Source organism: Rosa rugosa, chromosome 6 (genome assembly GCF_958449725.1).
Source record: "Rosa rugosa chromosome 6, drRosRugo1.1, whole genome shotgun sequence".
Lineage (NCBI taxonomy): Eukaryota > Viridiplantae > Streptophyta > Magnoliopsida > Rosales > Rosaceae > Rosa > Rosa rugosa.
In genome coordinates this window covers 9,515,329-9,535,942 of record NC_084825.1, presented here as the reverse complement: position 1 = coordinate 9,535,942, position 20,614 = coordinate 9,515,329, and the positions used below count along the sequence as shown (strand labels likewise).

Sequence of the window (20,614 nt, the reverse complement as noted above, 5' to 3'; positions counted from 1 at the left end):
AGACCGGAAGTATTTTTGAGACACCAAATGCCGCCGGCAACGGAGGAACCTAACACGACGGCGTCCTCGACGACGACGACGACGATGATGATCGACGAGATTTATGAGTTCTCGGCCCCGCGCTTCTTCGATTTCATCAAGGACGAGACCAACGATGACAAGATCAAGGCCGAGCTCTGGTTCGACTCCGCCACAGCCTACGCCCCTGTATGATTCCCTATCCCTATACCTCTTCTCTTCTCTCTATCGCTTTTTCTCAGATCTGTTTATGTACTGGATTCCATTTTCTTTCCAAATTAGGGATTTAGGTTTTCTTCTTTTAGTTCGATTACCTCTATTGGAGTTGTTAGGGTTTCAATTGCTTTGTCTGCAATCTAGTTTTCTCTGATTCGCACTGTTTCTTGAAATTTACAACTGCGATTTGTATGTGGATGCTTGCTCTGTATCTGTGTCTTTGTTTGAGAGCAGAAAATTAGTTAGGTTGTGCTTATTAGGTTCTGGAAATTTAATTTTGTGGTTTCTTTTGACTGAATCGTGAACTCATTCAATCAAGCGTTTAGGAATTGTTGAAAGCAAGAGTTCATTGTTACAGTTTCAATCTTTCACGAAATTTGACTACTTGATATGAACAAGTGAGAGTAAAGTAGGTGGATGTGTAAGTATGCATAAGAATTTGGGGGTTTTCTGTTGATTTTGTTCAGAAGAGAAATTAATCCATCTAATACCAAGACAAGTTTAATAGGATAAGTTTCCTGGGGATTTAAAGAAAGAAATTGTGGATAAGAGATAACAGAAATTTTAAAACAAATTAAAGGAAAGAGAGGCTAACTGGCATCTTATGTTGAATGAGGAGTGATGATTGATAGTTTGGTTTGATTTTACCTATTTTAATATGCTTTCTTGTTTTCTGGCATCTGTTTGCCTCTTTCCATTTCGATCTGCAACTGTATAAAGATTAAAGAATCTAATCTTTAGTGTATATTTCGGGTACTTCAGAATGACGATGGTGGCTGGGGACTACACATCGAAGGACTTGCAGGGCTTTGGTTCCAGTTTTCTGTGATGGGTAATGCTCGAGCCATTAGTGCGTTTCCGGTGCTTGTGTTAGTCCAGTTCTTTGTTATTGCAGCAGAGGCAAACACTCAGGAATGTAAGTTCTCTTCAATTGTTATGTTCTTTCTCAAAGTGAAGCTAATCAGTTTTCCTTGATGGTATGGCAGCAAACATTGGTTTTTCTTCTTTAGCTTTGTTAATAAGCACCTTTTTGCATCCCCTAGTTGTACAAAGAGCTTTATGTAACTGTTTCTGCTTTACAAGCTTCTTGTAAGTCACTGACTGTGGATTGAAGCTTTAACATGATTTGAATTTTGGATGCAGATGGTTATATGCAGATTCTTATGGATGAGTGGAATATAAAACCTCCTAGTTGGGTGAGTGCCGATCCTTGTGACGGCTGGGAAGGTATTAAGTGCACCAATTCACGCATCACTGCCTTGTAAGTTCTTGGTCTTCACCTTTTTAGTGCTCCTGGAAGTTGCTTGCTTCATATTTTATGAGGATATTACCGGAAAAATCTTAAAAACAGAATGCTGCTTTGGCATGGTAAGGTGCACTAGCCAAATTTTATGGAATATAGTGTTTTTCTGCAGTGAGATGAGAATGGCTATAGTTCTTTTCAATGTTATTTTTCAAGGTACACAGAAATCTATTGATAAATGTATCAGGATTTAGGATGCAGAATCATGACTAATAGTAATTATCTTTTCCTCAGGTTCTTGGTTTACATATTCCATATTAGAACCATACCATTTTCAAGTAAACCTGAGCAAGCTTTTTGCATATAGTCTAAAACAAGCGTCTCACGTTTAGGATAGTGAACATAGAGGTATTGGGAAAGTTAACAAGGATTATCCTGCAGATTAATTCTCATAATATGATATAAAGTAACTCAGTAACTTGGTTTTACTGCAGCTCTGACTCGACAAAATCACGGGCAAAGGTTCTAGCAGATGAAATTCCCGCATGGCATCTTGATATCAGTATAGATGGTGTTATTTCTGCACTTCTGATGCTGTTTCAAGCAGTGACAGGAAAACGACCACGATATAAGGTAAAAGTTATCTACCTTCAACCTCTTTTCCTCCTTGTGTGGCTCTATTGGGATCAGGATTTGACCACAAGCAATAATGCTATACATGATTCATCAATGTGGTTTTTGGTTGACAGATAGATGGAGGATCTAATGCTGAGAACTTAGGTTTGCAAAACATTCAAGCACGAATCCGAATGGTGCTGGCTTTTATGTTTGTATCACTTCTACCTTGGGTTCATAACAAACCTGGGTTTTATCTTGTTCTGGGTCGTTCCAATGTGGATGAAGGATCGGAAAGGGTATACCCAACAACAACTTGACGAGGTCCGCATTGAAGTAGCCGACTACTTACAGACTCTGCTGTAGGTTCTGACCAGTTTCTTGATTTTGAGTTAGGCTAGCTTTTAATTAACTTTTTTGTAGCAATTATGAACAAACATGAATACTAATTGCTAGGCTAGCCTTGCAATAGGTGAATTGGGGTTTTATTTTGCCCATTTTGTAAACTGTTAAGGATGATGATTTCAGATATAATACTCCAATATTCAAATCACTCTTGTCAACTATTGAAATTGCAATTTATAACAGCAGCTACATATTTTGTGGACATCATCCTTTTTATAGAAGATGATGTCTAGATATAAAGTTGAAATCAGTTTTAACCATAAAAACTGATGTCTAGTAATACAGATACATCAGTTCCAAAATGAAAATCGATACTGAAATATACAGACATCGATTTTTTGTCGAAAACGATATGTTACTGAGTACCAGACATCAGTTCCAAAATGGAAATCGATGTTACTGAAATATACATACATCGATTTTTTGTCGAAAACGATATGTTACTGAGTACCAGACATCAGTTCCAAAATGGAAATCGATGTTACTGAAATATACATACATCGATTTTTTGTCGAAAACGATATGTTACTGAGTACCAGACATCAGTTCCAAAATGGAAATCGATGTTACTAAAATATACAGACATCGATTGTTTGTCGAAAACGATATGTTACTGAGTACCAGACATCAGTTCCAAAATGGGAACTGATGTCTGTAACAGTATCAGTCATCGGTTCTTAAATCAATAACGATGTTAAAACGCAAACTTGTGTTATGTAATCTATATTTCTTTAAGCATTAAATACAATAAAATGTGGGTTTAACAATAGTAAAACATGTAAGTTTGTTATCATTTAAACCTATTTACATCGATTTATAATTAGAAACCGATGTCTACACGAATACTAGACATCGGCTAAAAACCGATGTCTGCATTTTCCGGATCTTTCTCATCACCCACAAAGACATCGGTCGGGTTTTTGTTTCTCATCGGTTTTTTGCCGATGTCTGGGGCCATAATTCTAGTAGTGCAGGGCTTCAAACCCCTAAACCAAGCTCAGACCTCTACCCACCAGGCCGGGCATTTTTCGGGCTTTTATGCCGGTTCGGCCTGACTTTTACCAGTCGGGCCTTGCAGGACTCCATCGGTCTATTTGATTCGCGAGCCAAATGATGAGGCGTAGTTATTAGAGATTAACTTTCTTTTAGTTTTGTGGAGGAACAAGGGTTTATAGACTTCATTAAGGTAACTTAGCTGCTATTCAAGCCTCCTTCCCGTAGGGGTATAGGGAGAGATATCTAGGATCTATTTCAATGTGAGAAAACTAGGATTAAGAATATCTTAGCCACCTATTCTCAGAGAGTGAGCTTGACCACTGACACTTGGACTTTGATCCAAAATATCAATTATATGGTCTTAACTGCCTACTTTATTGATGACAACTGGGTTTTGCATAAGCGTATCCTTAATTTTGTTGTCATCCTTAATCATCAAGGAAAGTCAATTGGGAAGCTTGTAAAATCGTGCTTGATAGGATGCGGAATAGAAAAGGTGTTTACAATTGTTGTGGACAATGCTAGCCCGAATCAAGTTACACTTGATTATATGCTGGAAAATATAGGGAATTGGAAGGAGCTTCTGTTAAACAACACATTTTGGCACATGAGGTGCTGCTACCATATCCTTAACTTGATTGTTAAGGATGGCATGGAGGAGTTGGACAGTTCCATCGACTCAATTAGAAACTGTGTTAAATACATCAGATCCTCTCTTTCAAGATTGGAGAAATTTAGAAAGTGTGCAGCTCAGGAAAAGATAGGGCATAAGGGTGGGATTGTTCCCTTGGATGTCTGCACCAACTGGATCTCGACTTACTTCAAGCTTGACATTGCCATGAAGTTTAAGAAATCTTTTATGAGATTAGAGGATGAAGACACTTAGTTTAAGGGTTATTTTCAAGATAGAGTTGGTGGGAAGAAAGGGGACGAGCCTCCTAATTCTGTTGGTTGGGATAAGGCAACAAGATTAGTGAAGTTTTTGAAGATTTTTTACGATGCAACAATTCAGTTTAGTGGCAGCAAGGTTGTGACAACAAATCAGCCACTTCTTTGGATATGCACCATTGTTGGGGAGTTAAAGAAATGTATCCCAAGTGATGACCCTCTCTTGGTGGGCACTGGGACATCGATGAAGAAGTAGTTTGATAAGTATTGGAGAAAGCTTGAAGACATGAACAAAATCTGCCTAATTGCTGTTGTGATGGATCCGAGATACAAATTGTTGTATCTGCAATGCTTATTCCCCAAGTTGCAGCAAGATAAGTAAATAGTGCAATCGATGGTTGATGAGATCAAGGTAGTATTTTTGTAGCTGTACATGGAGTATTCTAAGGCTGATGTTGTAGGTGGTCGAGCTTCAATTGAGGCCACAATGCCTAAAATGGACTCTGCAAATGCTTTAAGTGTTGAGGAAGACAACCATGCTCAAAATCTTTCTAGTTTCATGAAGCTGAGACAAGAGAAGAATGTGGTGGAGATAAAATCAGAGGTGGATAAGTATCTTCTAGAAGCTGTCAAAGACCCTAAAAATCAGAACTTCAACCTTTTGGGCTAGGGGAAACAAAATATAGCTAGGTACCCCATCTTATCGCAGATTGCTAGAGACGTGTTTGTTGTTCCTGCATCCACAATTGCATCTGAAAGTGCATTCTCTCTTGGAAAAAGGGTCATTGATCCTTTTAGAGCTAGTTTAACTCCAAAAATGGTGGAATGCCTAGTTTGCTGCAGTGATTGTGTCACTCTCCTGATTTTTAACACAAATAAAAATCGATATATAATCTCATAATTATACAAGTGTGATAGTTCAGCCATCAATACAAAATACCTGGAAAACTTTTTCCTTTTAAACCAAGTACATACTGATGCCCTGAACCCACTATGTCAATACAGACCCGTTCCACAGAGTCATATATTACATAAGCTTACGAATTAAATTGTCACAACAAAATAAAATGTAAATTCTCCTCAGAGCTACTACAACGGAAGTCTTTCCAACGGTAAAGTCACAAAATTGGCTTCCTCCCGTATAGCTGTAAGCACGCGATCTCAGCTTCAGCCACGATTGTCCTGACTTGTAGGGTTAACCCCTACACCATTGAATAGTGCACTGGGTTGCCACACAACAAACCCGGTAAGCTTATGAAAGCTCGTATGAGTAAACTCAAAACCACATAGCAGAAACACATTCTTAAGTCACCTCAACCTAAACAACGATAAACACATTACTCACAACTACAACCATCTGTTTCATAACCTTCCATAACATGCTTACGTAGGTCAACTCGTGACTAAAACCACATGCTCAGATTCTCAACCTAGCATCTAATTACACAAATTCCAGTCAAACAAAACCTCCTCAAGTAATGTTTGGAAATCCTTTGACGCACAACGGCGAGTCACAAAGATCACACTCATTTCCTTCCCACCGGAAGCCTTTGTCATCAACATGACATCAAAGGTAAAAACAATGAATCACCTTCTTATCCTCACACAGAGCACAATCGTCACCACTATGGCCTTTAAGACCAATCAAACCATAAATCAATAAAATCAAGAAGAAAACAAGGCAATCACAATTCAAACACAAGCAAAACAATTCATAGTAACCCCTGCGTACAGTTTTAGTTCAGGAGGTCACATTAAGACAAACAATTCAAGTCATAGTAATCATCATAACCTCACACTCTGACATCCGTAGGTAGCTCCGACCATTACAGCAGTCCTCTCGATTTTTGTTAACTTAATAACAATTCAACTTCGCTACCGAGCAGTCATCACACAGATAGCGATCATCACACAGATTTCACCGGTCATCACACAGATAGCAATCATCCAACTGATCATCACACAGATTTCGCCGGTCATCACACAGATAGAAATCATCACAAAGATTCATCACACTGATGTCATCAAATCATCACACATATTCCTACACAAGCTTTACATTACAATCATCACAAAGATTCATCGAATCATCACACAGATATTCCTACACAAGCTACCATATCTTAAATCTCAATTAAGATGGTCATACTAGACTCATGGTGTCTCAACACATGAAATTCTACAATCACAACTCGATCAATACACAATTTCACCATTCTCGAGCAATAATGAACTCATTTTCATATATTGTTCCCATCACCACGAAGCCACCAATACATATATATTTCACGTATATATATATATACGTAGTCATCCACTCAGGAATGCCACTAATACCAACTATTGTCATAGTTAACCTAATGACTCCAAGACCATATGGTAATTATGCTCATAACAAATATCGTGAGATTTACTCACCTCGAAACTCCCGCTGCGTCTTTGCACCACTAGACTACTTACAGAACGCACTCTGTCAAGCATCTAAGGAAATCACAGCCTTGATTCAGTCAACAAATCACAAATAATTAAAGTTCGAATCCCCAAATCGAACCACAATCCCAAAGTAACGCCAATTGAGGCAAAACCACATCTGAGACCTCCCAATTGCAAAGTCTCCGGAATACTTCCACAATCGATATGACCAAACCACAAGTCGGTCGGACACTCGAATCCTCACGGATCGAATAAATCAAACGGTCTGAAACTGTAAAAATCATAACAAACTCATACGAACTCCAAAAATTGCGTATTATATATCGAAATGCTCGTATCGACGAGTAGAAGATATATAATACCAGAAACAATCCCTTACATGGCCAGAACGCCGCTAGAATGCCACCACAGGCGGTGGCGCACCGCCGCCGGCCAAAACTCACTATTTCACAAAACTCCCAACATCAAAGATCTTCATCTCAGTATGCTTATCAACTTTCATAACTAGCCTCAAGTCAGAATCTAAGCAAAAAGGGTCGAAAACTACCTCACAAACCGTGAATCAATGTTCAATCCGAGTTGAACCAATTTCCACGTGAATCGATCCAAACAACCACCATAGATCGATCAGGGAGGCTCCTACGAACTCACAACAGAAAGCATGAAGCCACGCCGTCGCCAAAACTGCGTTTTCAGACCGGGTCAGAAAACACCAAACTTCACCGCTTTGCTGTGCCGCACACGGTGAATATCGCCGATAGAGGATGCCGCAGAGACGACCGGAGCAAGGAGGAGAGTCGATCTGGAAAGTTTCAACGTCGGAGATCGCCGGAAAAGTCGGATCGGATTTCCAGGTTCGGGTCGGGTCTGTCGCAAGGAAGAGAGAGAACAGAGCGTCTGGTTTCCGGAAAAGGAAAAGTGAAAAATAAAAATAGTAAGTTTCCGAAAATGGAAACTCCTATTTATAGAACTTTCCCAAAACTTCCGCAGACCATAACTTTCTCATACGAACTCCGATTGACGCGTACCGCATGTCCACGAACTCGTATCGACGCGCTCTACAACTTTTGTGAAGGAAGTTTTTGAAGAATCCCAACGTGTAAAAAGTCAACTTTCGCGCCCCCCCTAAAACCATACTTTTCGAATAACAATTCGTCCGAAACGCTTCCGCTCCATCAACGAGCCACGTAATCGTCCAATAACCATTAATTAATTTCTGAAAAATCCTTGAAAAATAAATACGAATTTCTGGGGCATCACAGATTGGCTCAGAGCAAACAGTGTGTCTACCTTGTACAAAAAGCTCATAAAAACTGAGCTTGATCTATATGCTGAACTTTGAAGCGGGTTTTGGAATTTTGCATTTCTGTTTTTTGTTTTTTGTTTTTTTTTTTTTTAAATTATTTCAGGTTTGAATGATTAACTTTATGAATTTTTTCTAATACTTGTTTCAATGTTTTTTTTTACTAGAGTCTGGAGTTACTTCAGTCTCTTTTTCTGAGGATGGAATTATGAAGAACTGAAGATGTTGCTGATCTGTTTGTGATCTGATGTTGACGAAGAGTGAAAAGGGTTTGCAACTTTTCATTTATGTTTATCATTTTTATTTTTAGTTGAACTGCTAGTTTGTAATTTGGTAATTTCGAATTTGAACCAACTGTTGGATTGGATGTTATGGTTATGGAATTTGAACTGTGATAGGAATCTAGGATGAACCAGTGGTTATGTTTCTGTGTTGAGTTGGATGTATTTCATTGTATGTTTAAGTTGCAGTTCGTAGTAGTTGATGAATTATGACGACATGAACTTGGTTAATAGTTATGTTTGAAGGTTTGAATATTACCGTAGATTTGCACTTTGCACTTTGCAGGTTGTTGAAAGTTTGATTAATAGTTGTGTTGAACTGGACAATTGGTAGTTTTGTTCCATTTTCAGTTTGCAAGTTGGAGGGTGTTGAACTGGTAGTTGTGTTCCTTATTCAGTTTGCACTTTGCAGGGTGTTGAAAAGTTGAAAACAACAATTTTGGGTTGAAAAAACAGCCATTTTGGGCTGAAAAGTGTAAATGAAGATTTGGGCTTTAAAATGAATTAAAATTTGGGCCAAAAAATAAAAAAATTGGGCCCAAACAATAACCGAAACTGAACCGACCCAACCCGGTACTTCGGTTTAACCGATTATTTCAGCCCAGCCCATTTCAATTTGGTTGTGGGTCTCAAATCTGGCCCAACTGCTTTATGCGATTCAAATTCGGTTTGGGCCTGGGACTGAACCAGCCCGACATTTGCCTAGGCCTAGCGAAAACTACTGGTTTGCATCCCCTCCGTCAAATTCAACGTTTTCCATCCAAATATGAGGGGCAATATGATCATTTTATACTTTTTTTTTAATAATAAAAATAAATAAATAAATCTTAGAGGAAGATTCATGCCCTTTCTTGGAGAAATAAAATCAATACTGCAGTTTTGGACGCAAGAGATAAGCCTATCTTACCAAACCTTGAGAAATTGAGGATTTATCTTATATATGCTAAGAATAGCAAAGCAAAGATAACCAAGCTAAATTTTTATTTCTCCACTTAATTTTTCTTATTGAAATAATAGAGATAGTGTAGGTATAATTTTGCAAAAAAAAAAAAAAAAATTCGTGAAGTGAATGAGTAAATAAGAAGATGGAATTGAACAAAATAAATAAATAAGTAGATGGAAAGACATGAATCTCCCTCTAAAGATTTTTTTTCATTTATTTTTATTATTCAAAGAATTAAATATAAAATGATCATATTACCCCTCATATCTGGATGGAAAACGTTGAATTTGACGGAGGCATGCAAATCAACAGTTTTCGCCAAGTTTAAGGGATTAATTTTCGCAATTGCAAGTTCGGAGTGTAAATTGATCATTATTGCCAAATCTAGGGTGTATTTTAGCAATTATGCCATAAATTAAGTTTTTCACAATACAAAATCAACTCATTAATTAGAACAAGTAGATTTCACTGCTACATATAAAACTGATAAAGTTAAGGGAGCTTCTATTCATACCTTCAAAATTGGCATTTGAACCTCCCCACTTAATAGACCTCCAACTTACTTTCACGAATAACCAATTTGCTATTTACACCTCCCTAATTTTCCCACAATACCCATAGTTTAATCAAATCAATAAAAGCCTCTTTTTTTTTTTTCTTTTTTTTTTTTAAGTTTCATTCATACCTCCAAAATCGATCGTTGGACCTCCTCTTTTTTTTCTTTTTTTTTTATTGTTGTCTTAAATAGTTATGTTTTCCATGAATATTAATTTTTCTAGGATAGAAGGTGGTTTAATAGTTATATAATTTTTTTGCCTGTCGCTTCATTCAGTGATTTATTACTTGATTCCACAGGAGACCTCATCCCAAGTGTTTTGGTTGTTCAAAAACAAGCAGAATGAGATTTGTTGATCTTGCTGGTTTGGATATGAATATAGACAAGGACACGGGTAGACATTATGCAAGGAAAGGCAAATATGTAAAGAAGTCCTTGTTGGGTAAGATTCCATATCCATTTTATTTGATACTGGTTCCATCAAATGCTAGATCGTAGACAACTTGGTGGTATTGTTATGATCAGATAGATGCATTTCTAAAGAAGATACAAGAGAAACAATTTCTTTGATCAATTGACATGTGCATTCTGATATATCGAAGTATCATCATATATCAAAGTATATATAGACTTTGCCTTGGGCCATTGATGTGACTTTTTAATGGTTGATGTTAATTTGGTGCAGACTTTTGGTAAATACTCTGGCAAAAGCACATCATTTTGGAAAATCTGAAGATGCATGTGTCATACTAGTCTTCTTGCTTAACACATTTATTTCGGGAATCAATTCGTGGCAACTCAAAACTAATAGTCATCTACACTGTTGCCCTAGATAACAGTCATTTACTTCTAAACCCATGACTTGTGCGAAGACTCCAAAATGATGCTTTGCTCAATTACTGAATCATCACTTTCTTTCATAGAGTTTGATGTATATTTGCGGGTTTATGTTGGAGGATAATGTTTTCTCCAAGTTGAGGACTATATATTGTTTTTTTTTTTTTTTTTTGATACGAAAAGACTAACAAAACAAGCTAAAGGGAGGCTCCTCTAGAGCATCCTGCGCTAAAGGAAGACTATATATTGTTCGTTGAGGTAAGAAGAGGGTTTTTTTTTTTTTGGTCTCTTTTGTGTTCTTGTTCGTAATTTGACATTAGTTGACAAAGTCAACTATAACTTGGAAAAAGATGAAGGTCCAAATGCTAATTTTGGAGGTATGAATAGAAGCTCTCTAAAGTTAAATATGCAAAATAGATTAAGTTAAGATGCAATCTGACTACCTAATCTTAAGCTGTACTCTACAATTATTTTAGAATGCATTCAATATTTCCAACAAAAAAAAAAGTATAAGTTAGTATGCATTCACTGATCGTACTAAGAATATTAAACACTTCCATCTCTATAAATTTCCCTAGCTTCTATGAATGAAATTGGTATTTGTAAGCCCTAATTTCGAAGACTCAACCCCAAATTCAGAAACATTCAAATTAAAACTCTACAATTAAAATTTTAAACTTAGATGTATAAAGAGAAAGAAAATGTACCTCTTGAAGAAACCTGTATGAGAGTTGATAGTACAATACAGATGAAGAAAAAGAAATAAAAAATTACATACAAGTGTCACTTTGAAAATTTAATTAGTCATAAAGCTACCTAATTTTTCTTGTACACATAAGGCCACTTTCATCCACAAATTTTCCATTACTGACGATTTTGCCCTTCTATCCAAGAAAACTAACCGCATCAGAGCCAAATACAGATCAATCACTCTCTCTCTCACACACACACACACACACACACACTCTCTCTCTCTCTCTCTTTGTTCAATTCCAAAATTGAGCCATGGAATTGACCTCGCCCGTCAAATTACGATGGCCGTCGTTCTGGTTTGAAGCCACACTATCTGCCTCGCGCTCCTCCTCGGCTCGCCTCAGCTTCGTCGTCTCTAAGCCTTGAGTGTCATCTCCAAGGCTTGGCTCCGTCGTCTTCATACTCCTAAGTGATTGCTGTAATTGCAGATTGCAAGTATGCTTTGCCCCGGTGATTAGACGGAGAAGAGGCGAGACACGTATTCTCGTTGCTCCCGGAGTTCGTCGCCGAAGATAGGTTCATGGGTGTTTCATCTCCTCGAGTCGGCTGTTAAGCTTGGCCTCACGAGCCCTATCTGAGATTCAAGGTACGTTTTCATTTTACGCTTAGCTAATGTACCGATAAGTTAAATTAGGTCAAGACTGCTACTGTTGTAAGGATTTGATTGACTGATTGCTCTGTTTGAGTAGTTGAAAACCTAATTGATCCAATGGAGAGCAAAGGAATTGAATCGACGAGATAACGAATGAAGCCTGATGTATGTGGCCACGGACCGATCTTCGATTTCAATTGTTCTTAATATTTTATTAGTGAATTAGTGTTCGAAATGTGGTTGATTTGATTATCGGAGTCGGGCGGAGTGAAATGGCCACCAATCTGATTTTGTCTTTGATTTTTGGTGCATTGCAATTACAGAGCTTTGTTTTGTATAGACCTTGAAATCATTTAGATATTATATGTGCCTTATCTTCTTCCACTGAACATTTGTAGTTTACATTTTATTCATGATTTGCCTTTCTTTTTGTTTTAGTGTTTACTGTTTGCTATTCATGGACATTTATAGTTTATATTCTATTCAAGTTATCCATGTCTAAATGTGTATCAACTTAAACGGAGCAGCTTCCTGTGTGTTACTTAAGTAGCTTTTCTCTGACTTGGTTGATTTATATTGATTCTCAATGTAGATTTGGAAAGGAAAAGGACATAGTATTAGATTAGGCATGCATTCGCTTTGATTAGCATTTCCAAATCATTATTATCTTATCAGTAGCATTATTGGGTTGATAAATGATGGTTTGAAAGAAGAAAGGCTAGTACATTGAGAGTAGGTTTTAGTGTTAGTGATAGACCTGTAAATGGACCGGATTTGGATCGGATCGACCTAAATCCAAATCCGTTTACTTAAAAAAAAATTCAATCCAAACCCGCTCCGTTAACCCGGCGGATCGTTGATAGCTCGATCCAAATCCGTATCCGCCGGGTTAACGGATACCCGATCCGCTAATCTGACCCGTTATAATTTCAAATATTTTAAAATTTTAAATAGTAATATTAAATTTATATCATGATACCTCATAAGATATTAATAAAATATTAAAACAACATGAAAAGTATCACCAAAAGTAGAATTACATTATCAAAATTCTAAATGCTTCTTGGAATCTTGGGTGATAGACTGTCCCTTAGATTCCTGCAAAAAAAAATTGTATTAGAAATTCTTCACATTTTATATTTTATATTTTTAAAAAATAATAATATATTAATAAAAAAAATAATATTTTGTTATTACAAAAACGGGCCAGATCATTAACGGATCGGATCGACCTAGATCCGTATTTGATCTGTTAAATAAACGGGTTAACGGATTCGGATCATTAACGGATCAACGGATCAAAACTTTCGATCCAAACCCGTCCAATAGTCACGGATATGGAGCGGGTCCGGATCAAAATCCGGTCCATTTACAGGTCTAGTTAGTGAGAGTAGATTTCGTTGTTAGTGACAGTAGCTTTTTAATGTTGGTGAGAGTAGTTTTCGGTGTTGGTTAAAGCAACTTTTGGCATTTTGATGAGTAACTTTTAGTTTTGGTGATAGTAGCTTTTGGTGTTAGTGACAGTAGATTTTCGGTGTTGATGACAGAAGCATTTGTTGTTAGTGAGAGTAGCATTTGTTGTTGGTGATGAGAGTAGCTATAAGTGTTAGTAGGAGTAGCTGTTGTTGTAGGTGACAGTAGCTTTTAATGTAGGTAACAGTAGCTTTTGTGACCTCACCGAAGGCTGTCGGAAATCTTACAGGAGTAGCTTTTGTTGTTAGTGAATAGTTTTTAGTGTTGGTGGTAGTAGCTTTTGTTGTTAGTGATTGTAGTTTTTGTGACCTTGCTGGAGGCTGCTGATATCTCACCGGATTAGCTTTCATTGTTGGTGACATTAGTTATTGGTGTTAGTAGGAGTAGCTTTTGTTGTTGGTGATAGTAACTTTTAGTTTTGATGACAATAGTTTTTGTGACCTCATCGAAGACTACTGGAAATCTTATAGGAGTAGTTTTTGTTGTTGATGAGAGTAGCTTTTAGTGCTTGTGGCAGTAGTTTTTGTTACCATGCTGGAGGCTGCGGAAATCTCACTGGATTAGCTTTTGTTATTGGTGACAGTAGCTTTTGTGACCTCGCCGGAGATTGCCGGAAATCTCACCAGAGTAGCTTTTGTTGCTAGTGACAGTAGCTTTTGTTTCTAGTGATAGTAGCTTTTGTGACCTCGCCGGAGGTTGCCGGAAATTTTATCAGAGTAGCTTTTGTTGCAAGCTACAGTAGCTTTTGCTGTTAGTGACAGTAGCTTTTGTAGTCGCCGGAGTTGACCGGAAGTTGGCCGGAGACCCACCGGAGTTGACCGGAGACCTCGCCGGAGAGGAGAGAGAGAATGACTGTTGATTTTGTACTCTAGTGGTATTTATGTAAATATATTAGTTTTTAACATCCAAAATATAACACATTTTTTAATCTAGTGGCCTTATGAGGGAAAAAAAACTAGTTGGTGGCCTTATGGCTAAAAAAACATTCAAATATGCACTTATATGTAATTAACCCAAAAAGAAATAGGTCGACAACCGTCTACTCTAAAGAAGAAAAAGAAGAACCGCGTTGGAGAAAAAAAAGGACTATAGTTTACTTTCTTATGGGATTTTATTTTTATTTTTTAATGCCATTACCCTGATTTAATGCCACTAATTTAGTATAGAAAAAGAAAAAAGAGCATCAGTTTTAGGTTTCTCAATGCTATTATCCTGAATTTTCAACAATCTCATCTGGACCAATGATACTACTTGGTAATAATGGCAACAAAAAGGTAATGAGTTCCTAGCAATTGTATTATTTCTAAAAATCATATGTACTATTGCTAAAAAGCAGATCCTTAAGATCAGTAGAACAAAGTTCAAGACAGTGCTTGGAGTGGCATTGTCAATGGCTTTTAAAAAAATGTTAAATGGAAAGACTATGATTTTTGACATGAAATGATTTTAACAAATAAAACATCAGATTGCAAAACAAAACTTTTAGCCTAATTGAAATCAAATGCAGATCAATACATAGCTGAAATAATTTCAAGGGTTAAATACTATTTACTCCCTGAACTTTTATCCAAAAAACACTTCCGTCACTGTCCTTCTAATTTCACATAATGTTTACTCATTGTACTCTCAATTTTAGACCAATAGGACCATTCTGTTACTCTTCGTCCAAAAACTCTGTTAAATTGTTGACGTGGCAATTCTTTCACTTCAAAAAGTCTATTATACCCTCGGTTCATCTTTTTTTGTTTTCTTAATTATTATTATTATTTTTTAATCTCTTCTTCCAGCTATCTCTCTCTCTCTCGAATACAAGTTTATCCCTCATCACTCTCCTTAACCTGCTCAATCTTCATCACTTCCGCTTCATCTTAATTAAGAAGACAAAGATAACTTTGCCAGATAAAATGAAAACGATGAACAATTTTATATTCTCTTCAACAATAGCATGGCTGACGCGCAGCGGCGTAAACCTGCAAGTTAAAAAGGAAGCAGCAAAACAGCGAAGACCCAAAAATCATGAGCTGGTGGTGGGCTGGAGCTATTGGCGCTGGTAAGGTCACATTAATTTTCATTTATATTTACTTATAGCTATTCTCTCAAGACACCCAATTAACCAAATTTTAACTCAAAAATTTACAGAAAAAGTACGAAGAAGTTGAAGTGCCACAAACACCAAAGAGCGTTGGGTTAGTGACCGGTGTGATAGGCCAAGTGGGCAATAGCCTCGCCGAAATCCTATCAGTCTCAGACACACTCGGCGGTCCATGGAAGGTCTACGGCGTCGCGTGCCGTCGCCGTCCAAACTAGGACGTCGACCACCCAGTCTAGTGCGTCTGGTGCGACATCTCCGACGCCGAAGACGTCAAGACCAAGATTTCTTCTTTGACTGACGTCACCCACATCTTCTACGTCACCTAGACCAGCCGATCCCCTAAGGCCGAGAGTTGCTCGGTCAACGGCGCCGAGGGGTTGCCATTGAGATTTTCAGGGAGGAGAGAGGGTTGGGAATCTTATTCGTTTCGGATACGGATCTGATAGAAGAGCAGCAAATCTGGGCGGCGGTTGACCCGTATGCGTGGAACGAAGCATTTAGCATCAACAATAGGGACGTGTTCAAGTGGAAACATATGTGGAAGGTGCTGGCGGAGCAGTATGAGATTGAGGAGTATGGTTTTGATCAGGATTTCAGCTTGGTGGAGATGATGAAGGATAAAGGTAGCGTGTGGGATGAGATAGTGAAGGAGATCAGCTGCGGCCGACGAACTTGGAGGAGGTGGGAATGTGGCCCGAAGAGGTGGAAGAAGAAGAGATTAAAAAAAAAATTAATTAAGAAAAAGAAAAAAGATGAACTGAGGGTATAATAGACTTTTTGAAGAAAAAGAATTGCCACGTCAGCAATTTAACGGAATTTTTGGACGGAGACTAACGGAATGGACCTATTGGTCCAAAATTGAGAGTACAGGGAGTAAACATGTGAAATTAGAAGGACAGGGACTGAAGTGTTTTTTGAGTAAAAGTTCATGGAGTAAACAGTATTTAACCCTAATTTCAATCAACTACTTAGAAACATTGGACCTTGAATTAGCTATGCAAAAGAAAACCTAGCAAGAATTTCAATCAACAAAGTTGAACAAATCCAAATCTACACGAATACTAGACTACCATTCTCTGTCAAAAGAACACCCTGAAGATCGATTATCTCCCTCAATTTACAAAAAAATCCAAGCGCATGCAACAATGAATCAAGCCCTAACCATAACAAATTAGCAATCAAATAACAAATAACATAACAAAATTAAAGATCCAAAAAGATATAGATCATGTATATCATACCTAGAAGTGAGTAGACTCAGAGGCAGAGCTACATGCAGTTGAGAGCGAGGGAAAGGAAAAAATTCGAGCACATGCTGATGATGGGTTTTTATGTCTAGAGTGAATGACAGGCAGTAATTAAAAGAAGAAAGGAGGACAAAAACGTCTTTTCAACACCGACTTGGCTCGAGCCGGCACTGTTACTAAGCCGATGTTGTAAGGTGATCTGTTTTATATTTTCTCTTAATTAAAATATTATTATATGCATCCAGACAATAGACACGTGGTGGTTCGGATCAATCTTATTGGCTCATTTGTCTACAATTTTACTTTCATTGTGCCACATCTCTACTAATATAAAGGGAAGCCAAAGTTTTGTGTAAAATGCTTCACCAAATTTTGAAATATTTATAATAACCTTTAGAATAAAAATAAAAGTTCATTATAAAATTATCTAAAAGAGTTATTATGGTAAATTCAAAAATTCAAAAACATAAAAGACATAAAAAGAATTAGATGAGAAGAAAACTCCCACGTTATTTCAGGAATAATAATGCGTGCATCGCAAGGATATGAAGCTAGAATATTTAAGTTATTCATTTTTTTCGCTAAATGTACAAAATATTATACACTTACTCACCCGGGATTAATTGAGACCACCACATGTTTATGCTCCAGGACAGTAAAATAATTTAGCTTCCACAACTCAAATTTCTAACCAGCGGAAAATAATTGGGTTAAAAAAAAAGAAGAAAGAAATTAAAGATGTGTCCTTGATCCAATTACGTTTTGGGCAAGTTTTCATTTTCTTTTCTTCATTAGATGTGTAACGTATTGCTCAAGTTTCAGTCAAGGGTTAGTATAAATAGGGTTAGTGGTCCACAATATCTAGCGTCAAATCCCCAATTTCTTGTCGGTTACTAATTTTCATTACCATCCTCTTCTTCCAAATTCATCGATCAAGAGTAGTACTATCATGGCCAGCAGTAGCACTTACCCGTTTCCTCATGATCCCCTCGTTAACCTCGCCAATATGGCTGCTGTGAAGGCACGAGATACTGCAGAAGCGTTTTTCAAGCTTCAATACTTCGAGTTGGCGATCAAGCAGGCTATGGTAGCCAAACAATTCGACCCGGATTTGCAAGACGTCGATCACTTCATCCTAGCATACCAGATTCATAAAGCTGTGTCAGAGAAGAAAGATTGGTATCATGTTCTTGGCTTCCAACAGGTTACTGACTATGTAACCATCAAGAAACAATACAAAGAATTGGCGCGCTTTGTGCACCCAGACAAGAATAGCTCTGCTGCTGCAGAAGGGGCTTTCAAGCATGTCAAAGCGGCATTGGACTTTCTCTCTGACTCTGCCAAAAAGAAGGCTTACGACAAGTTGTTAAGTACTGGGCAGTTTCAAGGGTCTAAGGTCAAGAACACTCGCAAGAGGGCTTGCCCACAGGCTAAGACCAGTAGAGATGATCGGGATGTTTTCAAGAAGACTATCAAGATAATGAGGAAAACGAACCCAGGTCAAAAGACATGTTGTATGAGGATATCTGTATGTAGGGTTGCTTGATTGATCTTTCAGTTTTCTGTACGTACGTAGTTAATTAATTATTGCCTCCATCAGTTTTTGAGTACGTGCTTTTTAATTAAGTAATAACCTACGAATCATCTCAAGGTTCCCTACTTCTAAATTGTATGTAAATCATTATCAAACTCGAATTTGTTCCTCAGTTCAACTTTAAAAGTTTCTCCGGTTTTTACGTGCAGTATCTGAATTATAGACAAATTAATTAATTCTCTGCACTCTATGGTTGTGCTTAGGGTTTGTACTCGCTATTATATCAGAAAAGGAAGTTTTTGTTTACAATTACAATTAATTAACATCAACATAGATTGAATTGTAGTAGATTCGAACTCGAACCACACCTTTAAAGAGATGTCATTTAAGACTTACAAAAATCATATTTTTGACAAATAGAACTCCGCAATCCTGAGTACACCCAACTTTTAGGAATTCCACGCATCATTATTCTAACAAAAACTTAGATACTCAGAAGTAATGAAATGAAATAAAGAGACCAACCGAGTATCTGGTTTTTGCGATCTCTCTTCACTCAAAGGAAGAAAAAAGTAGTCATAACTTCTTTCAAAAAAGAAAGATGAGAGACTAAAATTAAAATGTAAAATAAAATAAACAAAGCCCAAAACAACCCAGTCCAGCCTAAGCCCAAAGCCCGAAGTGGAGCCCAACATTGCAACTTTCCTGAAACCCTAGCAGTCGACGGGAACACCCCGCAGCCGCCGCCGACGTCTTTACTGCCCAACACGGACGGGTCAACGTCTTCTTCCCTGCCATGTCAGACGCCGACGCTCGCCATCCAGCCTGATTTTGAACAGAGAAGCTTCCCCGCCAAACCACGAAATTGAATGGACTCTGCTAGCGGCCATCCAGTAAGACAAGGCACCACCGTATCTGCAGGGAAGATGAAAACCTTCCTCGTCCCAAGCCTTGGCTGTCGTCTCTGCCCATCCCAAAGTCTTGACCCCAACGCCGCCACCAAGAGTAAGATCCTTTACATCTCCACAAAACCAGATCCGGTCACATCTTAGATCACTCACACCGCCACCAAGATTGACCATCACCGCAAAGGGGAGAAGGTAGACAAACGCCTGAAAGCATGGAGCATTCAAGGAGAAGCCCACCATCACCACCAAGATTTGGACCATAGAGAAGGGCGATCCCTTCTTTTCTGATCGAATGTACATCGCCGCCAGCGAGAAAACTCTCTCTCTCGAGAGAGAGAGGCATAGGTTTTTTTTTTTTTTTTTTTAAATGTATATGTATAATTCGTCCAAAAAAAATTATACACACACACATATGAGATGCAAAATTAATATGGTCACAGATCCTTTTCCTTTTCTTTTCGAGATCTTCTTTCAAAATCTGTATGTATCCATTAACAGCATGCAAGTTTTTCATCATCAATATATAAATATAATATAAGTTAATTTGATCTAAGTCCAAAACTCACACCCTGTATTGGATCTAATCCAGATGAATTTTTTTTTGTTAATTGCGGTCCTATGACTCAGCTGCTACATTGAATTTATTTCATTTTCTATCTTGTTGACTCAACACCTAAATTTTTCATACCTAACATACCCTTATTTAGTATATTTTACACAATAAACAGTAAAAATCAATATATTAATTGTAATCCTAAATTATTGCAAACTTGTTAATGAAAAATTAGCAAATTTAATATGTTGACTTTAATTTATATTATTAGTTTCTTGATCTAATCCAGATGAATTTAATATGTTGACTTTAGTTTATAGGGTTAAATACTGCTTACTCCCTATACTTATAGGGTTTCATCGTTTCAGTCCCTGACCTTTGAATTTCACCTAAAAAGTCCCTGAACTCCCAATTTCCTCCCAATTGGTCCCTGCAGTCAAGCATCCGTCAAAAACTCTGTTATCTTCCCCTAAAAAGTCTATTATACCCTCATTTACTTAAAAAATATATATATATTTCTCTTCCTCTTTTTTTTCTTTTTTTCTTTTTACCTCTTCTTCTTCTTCCGGCTCTCTCGCCTCCTTCTGTTTCATCTCTTCATCAAGATGGTTCCAATCCACAGACCTTTTAGAGGTGAAATGAAAAAAAGAAATAAAAGAGAGAGAGAAAATAAATTTAAAAAAAAAACAAAGTAAGTGAGGGCATAATAGACATTTTTGGCAACTTTA

The 20,614-nt window shown here is 37.5% G+C and overlaps 1 protein-coding gene and 1 long non-coding RNA gene across 2 annotated transcripts; both read left to right on the top strand.

Annotated features, from left to right (window-relative positions):
- Positions 1 to 11,657: 11,657 nt before the first annotated feature.
- LOC133713540 (uncharacterized) lies at positions 11,658 to 12,516 on the top strand. The gene is made up of 2 exons (XR_009848075.1): positions 11,658 to 12,073; positions 12,177 to 12,516. It is a non-coding gene; the product is annotated as an uncharacterized LOC133713540 (long non-coding RNA).
- A 5,324-nt stretch (positions 12,517 to 17,840) lies between these two features.
- On the top strand, positions 17,841 to 18,437 carry LOC133716184 (dnaJ protein P58IPK homolog B-like). The gene has a single exon (XM_062142904.1). The coding sequence runs from the start codon at positions 17,841 to 17,843 to the stop codon at positions 18,435 to 18,437; it is 597 nt and encodes a 198-aa protein (XP_061998888.1).
- Positions 18,438 to 20,614: the final 2,177 nt, after the last annotated feature.